Source organism: Mustela putorius, unplaced genomic scaffold, assembly GCF_011764305.1.
Source record: "Mustela putorius furo isolate JIRA1106 unplaced genomic scaffold, ASM1176430v1.1 tig00003896_pilon_pilon_pilon, whole genome shotgun sequence".
NCBI classification, from domain to species: domain Eukaryota; kingdom Metazoa; phylum Chordata; class Mammalia; order Carnivora; family Mustelidae; genus Mustela; species Mustela putorius.
Genome location: NW_025422045.1, coordinates 14,168,620 through 14,175,622, shown reverse-complemented (window position 1 = coordinate 14,175,622; position 7,003 = coordinate 14,168,620). Strand labels below are relative to the sequence as shown.

Below are 7,003 nucleotides of genomic sequence, written 5' to 3'. Positions count from 1 at the left end.
CCCGGTGCTCCATGCAATCTGTGCCCTCTATAATACCCACCACCTGGTACCCCAACCTCCCACCCGCCCCCCGCCACTTCAAAACCCTCAGATTGTTTTTCAGAGTCGATAGTCTCTCGTGATTCACCTCCCCTTCCAATTGACCCCAACTCCCTTCTCCTCTCTAACACCCCTTTGTCCTCCATGATATTTGTTATGCTCCACAAATAAGTGAAACCATATATATTGACTCTCTCTGCTTGACTTATTTCACTCAGCATAATCTCTTCCAGTCCCATCCATGTTGCTACAAAAGTTGGGTATTCATCCTTTCTGATGGAGGCATAATACTCCATAGTGTATATGGACCACATTTTCCTTATCCATCCGTCCATTGAAGGGCATCTTTGTTCTTTCCATAGTTTGGTGACCGTGGCCATTGCTGCTATAAACATTGGGGTACAGATGGCCCTTCTTTTCACGACATCTGTATCTTTGGGGTAAATACCCAGAAGTGCAATTGCGGGGTCATAGGAAAGCTCTATTTTTAATTTGAGGAATCTCCACACTGTTCTGCAAAGAGGCTGCACCAACTTGCATTCCCACCAACAGTGGAAGAGGGTTCACCTTTCTCCACATCCTCTCCAACACATGTTGTTTCCTGTTTTGTTAATTTTGGCCATTTAACTGGTGTAAGGTGATATCACAATTTAGTTTTAATTTGAATCTCCCTGAGGGCTAATGATGATGAACATTTTTTCATGTGTCTGATAGCCATTTGTATGTCTTGATTGGAGAAGTGTCTGTTCATTTCTTCTGCCCATTTTTTGATATGTTTGCCTGTTTCATGTGTGTTGAGTTTGAGGAGTTCATTATAGATCCTGGATATCAACCTTTTGTCTGTACTGTCATTTGCAAATATCTTCTCCCATTCCGTGGGTTGCCTCTTTGTTTTCTTGACTGTTTCCTTTGCTGTGCAGAAGCTTTTGATTTTGATGAAGTCCCAAAAGTTTATTTCGCTTTTGTTTACTTTGCCTTTGGAGACGTATCTTGAAAGAAGTTGCTGTGGCTGATATCGAAGAGGTTACTGCCTATGTTCTCCTCTAGGATTCTGATGGATTCCTGTCTCACGTTGAGGTCTTTTATCCATTTTGAGTTTATCTTTGTGTACGGTGTAAGAGAATGGTCGAGTTTCATCCTTCTACAGCTGTCCAGTTTTCCCAGCACCATTTATTGAAGAGACTGTCATTTTTCCACTGTATATTTTTTCCTGTTTTGTCAAAGATTAATTGACCATAGAGTTGAGGGCCCATATCTGGGCTCTCTACTCTGTTCCACTGGTCTATGTGTCTGTTTTTATGCCAGTACCATGCTGTCTTGGTGATCACAGCTTTGTAATAAAGCTTGAAATCAGGTAACGTGATGCGAGGGGGCAGAATTCTTAAACATTTAATCCAAGGACCAATTATTAGACTGTTTACTAGCAGATGTTTACTCCTAAAATGAAATTTCACAAATACCAGCAAAACAATCCTGGTCAAAAATACTAATCACTATTAGTAATCTTTGTTTTTAATTGCTCATAATTAAGTTAACTTCCTCTGAATTAGCACTAGACTTATAGACTTAATCTTTTTTTTAGAATCCATCAAGGATTTCCACATAGCAAAATCTTTCCCATGTCCCTGTTTTAATTCTTTAGCAATCAGCAGGCTCATGTTACTCCAATGTAACTTTGAAAACACTGCAGGGCATGCTGCAAAAAAAAAGGCTAAATGCTTAAGGTCCTTAATCATGAACGAAGCTGGTACAGAGTGACTTTTTAAAAATACATTCTTCTGTTGTCTGCTTCCAACTACCCTTTTTAAAAGATAAATGTGTGGTCTCAGAAATTTACTAGTCCCCTACACAAATGAGTTTAAAAGCAGAAAAGGAAAAGACATCTAGGAAATGGAAGTTCATAATGCAGATACCAAAAGAATCTAGCTCACTTTTCCTCCACCAAGACCAGAGTCCATTAAACCCTATTCCAGTTTATACATGCTAAATAGAGTCAGGCAGATCTGTGGAGATTTTATCGGCCCCAAGAAACCCCACGCTATCAGAATCAGGGGATCCTTAGTTTCAAATGACCGAGAAACGGTTTTAAAAGTTATGCTGTAACTGTTCCAGTCTTACCCCGCCTTACCCCCCTTTACACGATTGTTCTTCCTCCAGTGCAACTCTTTAAGCCCCCAAACCTAATACTTGAGATGGAGTATCAGCTGGTTGCTGTCACCTTTTGCTCTTGGTCCTACAGTTTTCTCAGAACTTGATTACTCACAATAAGAAATTATTCGATTTTCAAATTTTCAAAAAGCAAAATATGGACTTAACATGAAATGAGGGGTGGGGGACATAGATTTTCTGTTGCTTATTTATACATTTATTTACAGAGGGTTCTAATTGATTCCAAGGCCTGAGTACATAATTGCTTAACAAAGTTATTCTAACTTATTTAGAACAAAAGAAAACCATTGTATGTAATATTCAACCTTTAAAAGTCACTCTGCCTTGAGATCGTCCTAAGGAGTTACTGAAGGATGGAGTAAAGTTTTAGCTTTGCATCCCCTACAAATCCACCACTATTTAGAATTCCATATTATTAATAATTACCATAGTATATATTGTTGGAATAGAATTATATTTATAGCTATAAACTAAAAAATTCATATCTCTTTTTTAGGTAAGCACAGACCTGTTTCTACATGGCCCATTAATAATTCTTTCACCTTGGTCAACCATGGATGGCTACAATTACTGTTTTAACACAACAGAAACTGAAGCTAATTCTCTCCAATTGGCTTGACTGTTTTACACATAAAACTGGTGTGTAATATTATCAAATTAAGGTAATCATTTAGTTTTTAATAAGGCCAATTTCAAAAATCATGTAAAAGAAGTCATTCCAAAAAGTTCCAAGTTTGTTACATAATAAAGAGTTTGATGCAATTTCTGCCACAACTGCAAATGTCACCACTTCTGAAAATGGAAAAAATTCCACTTTTGTGAGAACAGGTAGGTAGACAGAAACTCTATTAAATATAAGGTCTAATCTAATCTTAAAACACCTCTACAACACTCTCCTTCAAGACCTTATCAATTCTAACCAGAGTTATCTTGAGTCCACCGTGAAAATGTCAATGAGAATAAAAAGTAACCCAGGTCAATATTTTGTTTTCTAAGAAAAAAAAGTAACTATAAACACATAGTTCTCTATTTTCATTCCCAAGATGTTTTAAATAAACTCTGGGTCCCCATCTGTCTTTATACACTGTCATTCAATAATTTGATGGCTTTTTTACAGTTCCCAGACACATGATAATCTCCAACAGCTCCAGCACCATCACTGGCTTCATCCTCCTGGGGTTCCCTTGCCCCAGGCAAGGGCAGATCCTCCTCTTTCTGCTCTTCACCCTTCTTTACCTCCTGACCCTCATGGGCAATGGGTCTATCATCTGGGCCATGCGCTGGGATCAGAGACTCCATACCCCCATGTACATCTTGCTCGCCAACTTCTCCTTCCTAGAGATCTGCTATGTCACCTCCACTGTCCCCAACATGTTGGCCAACTTCCTCTCTGACACCAAGGTCATCTCCTTCTCTGGGTGCTTTCTCCAGTTCTACTTTTTCTTCTCCTTGGGTTCTACAGAATGCTTTTTCTTGGCTATTATGGCATTTGATCGGTACCTTGCCATCTGCCGACCTCTACACTATCCAACCATGATGACAAGACATCTGTGCACCAATCTTGTGGTCACTTGCTGGATACTTGGTTTTTTCTGGTTCTTGATTCCCATCGTAATCATCTCCCAAATGTCATTCTGTGGATCCAGGATCATTGACCACTTTTTGTGTGATCCAGGTCCTCTTCTAGCACTCATGTGCGAAAAAGCTCCTGTGATAGAGCTTGTCTTCTCCACTTTAAGTCCTCTGCCCCTCATCATTCCCTTTCTCTTCATCACGGGGTCCTATGCTCTGGTCCTAAGAGCAGTACTGAAAGTCCCTTCAGCAGCTGGGAAAAGAAAGGCTTTCTCCACCTGTGGGTCTCATCTGGCTGTGGTTTCACTGTTCTATGGCTCAGTACTTGTCATGTATGGAAGCCCAACATCTGAGCATGAAGCTGGAACACAAAAGATTGTGACTCTGTTTTATTCTGTTGTGACCCCCCTCCTTAATCCTGTGATATATAGTCTTAGGAACAAAGATATGAAAAATGCCCTGAAGAAACTTCTGGGAATATAAAAAGTGTTAATCAAAACGGCTCTTGAGAAATTAGAGTTCAATATTACATTTAACTTATTTACAAAAATTGTATTTAACTTATTTTCAGGTTTAAAAAGGTTTTTTTTTTAGTATAATTGACACACAATATTACCCTAGTTTCAGGTATACAACTTAGCAATTTGGCAAGCTTACATATTATGCTACATTCACCACTGTATAGCTACCATCTGTTTCATTATATAGCTATTACATTATCATTGATTGCATTTCTTATGCTCTGGTTTTTTATGCATGTTACTTAATACATAATTGGAAACCTTGTCCCCTTCCTCTTCACCCATTTTGCCCAACCCACACTACTCCCCACTGGCAGCCATTAGTTTGTTCTCTGTATTTATAAGTTTGGTTCTTCTTTTTGTTTATTCATTTTTTAAATACTATTTACAAGTGGAATCCTATGGCATTTTGTCTTTCTCTGACATATTTCACTTAGCAAAATACCCTCTAGGTCCATCCATGTTGTCTCACAGGGCAAGCTCTCACCCTTTTCTGTGGCTGAGCAATATTCCATTGTGCATATTTTCCTTATCCATTTGTCTGTGGCTGGTCACTGTGTTGTTTCCATGTCTTAGTTGTTATAAATAATGCTGCAATAAACACAGGGATGTGCATATCTTTTTGAGTTAGTGTTTTTGTTTCCCCTGGTTAAATATCCAGTAGTGGAATTACTGGATCATATGGTATTTCTATTTTTAATTTTTTGAGGAACCTCCATAGTCTTTTCCACAGTGGGTGCACCACTTTGCATTCCTGCCAACAGTGCATGAGGGTTCCTTTTCTTCACAACCTTGTCAACACTTCTTGTTTCTTGTGTTTTTTTATTTTAGCCATTCTGACTGATGTGAGGTGATATCTCATTGTGGTTTTTTTACTTACACTGTTCTTGATGATTAGAGATGTTGAAAATTTTAAAAATAATTTAAAAAACTACTTTTTTTCGAAAATTATTCACCATAGTACTGACCAAAAACCTTAAGCATGTGTCTATTGTTTACTTCTTACCCTGGTTCTTGATCATTTGTCCTGTTTGTTACCATGCAATTTTTTAAATTGAAGCTAAATATTTTATTTCAAAATTTGTGAAGACAGCAGGTGTAGTAAATCAACAAAAGTTAAGTTTTCTTGTAGCAGTAGAGAAAGTGGAGGCAGATCATTTTTATTTCATTTAAGGACTATAATTTAAGTATAAAAATAGCCTAGATTAGTTTTGCCTTTATTCCTGAAATGTATACTCCAAGAATAGTCCTCTGAGTCTCATCTGCAAGGCTGGACTGTTTTCAGGGTCCCTCCATTTTAGTGCACTCTAGTTTCCTAATTCTGCACTCCTTGAACGCCATGCTCCTGAAAGCTCTGCTCAGCTCTTTAGACTCCCAGTTTTGCTTTCTCTAGATTTCTTGAAATCTCATCTTGCACATTAATGGACTAGAAATCAACAAATGCCTGAAAAGGATATTGCATCATATTTTGAGCCTCACTTCTCTGTGGTTCTCCTCTCTCCAGGATTTGTTGCTCAAACTCCAGCTTCTCTAGCGGCCACAAACACCAAAGCCTTTATATTCTCCTATCAGTGATACTACTGTTTTCTGCTGAGACTTTATTCTTCCTTCCTCCCATTCTTTCCCACATGCCTCGATATCCCCATATTGCCCACACCAAGTGAACTGTCAAACATCCTCAGGAAAACAGCACTCAAGGTGAATATAGAACTCTTTTCCTTGTCCCTCCCTTCTTGGAACTGTAACCCCTGAAGTCACCTGTGTTGACCATCTTCCAGAGCCTTCAAATGATGCTGTTAGGTATTCTGTCCAGATTCTATGGTTACTTCTGGTGGAAAGGTTAGTTTAATACAAGCTGCTTAGTCAGGAGAAAGCCAGAAATTCTTTTCTATTATTTCTGGTGCATCTAAATTCCACATGGTCTTACTTCCTTCGCTTTCCTAAGATGACCCTATAACAAAACCATGCAAAAATGCAGAGACAAATCAGAGACAAGTGGATATAGGGACTGGCATAAACACAAGTTTGAGATACAGACCTGCTTTTTTTCTTATTGCAAGCAGCTCCAGATTCCCAAAATAGTTACATTAAAATAAGTGGTAAAATTGGAGAGGGAAACAAACCACGAGAGACTGTGGACTCTGAGAGACAAACTGAAGGTTTGGGGGAAGGGGGTGGAGCTGGGTGATGGGTATTGTGGATGGCATGAATTGCATGGAGCACTGGGTGTGGTGTATAAACAATGAATTTTGGAACACTGAAAAAAATAAAATAAAATAAAATTTAAAAAAATAATAATAAATGAGCAGTAATGCCCACAGAGAACAGATTCAGGCTTTTTTTTTTTTTTTTTCCTTTCCCTGTATAGGAGGCACTCAGCAATTGTAGATCAGTAAATACATGTACCAGGAGTTATATTAGTCACTTGGGCTAGTTCTCCTTGCACTCCCTCCTAGGTCTTAAATGAAAGGTCATCTTAATATTGAAATGTCTTTAGCAATTCAAAGACCTGATCTGCAAATGAAGAAAATAAAGGTTGGGAATCAGGAGTGGCATGTTGATGTTTAATGGTAAAACACAAAAATTTTCTATCCACCACCCATTTCACTAGCCCAAGTTGCTTTTTTGCTACAAACTAATACTGTATTTCTATCTTTAGTACATTTCAATTATTTTCCCATCAATAATTTAGTAAGTCTCAA

At 38.3% G+C, this 7,003-nt stretch overlaps 1 protein-coding gene across 1 annotated transcript; it reads left to right on the top strand.

Annotated features, from left to right (window-relative positions):
* Positions 1–3,321: 3,321 nt before the first annotated feature.
* LOC101692366 (olfactory receptor 11G2-like) lies at positions 3,322–4,263 on the top strand. Its single transcript, XM_004782190.3, has one exon. The coding sequence runs from the start codon at positions 3,337–3,339 to the stop codon at positions 4,261–4,263; it is 927 nt and encodes a 308-aa protein (XP_004782247.2). The 5' UTR covers positions 3,322–3,336.
* Positions 4,264–7,003: the final 2,740 nt, after the last annotated feature.

Bases quoted from the DNA above. Each gene is read 5' to 3' on its own strand.
- LOC101692366 (XM_004782190.3), top strand. From the start codon at position 3,337: ATGATAATCTCCAACAGCTCCAGCACCATCACTGGCTTCATCCTCCTG.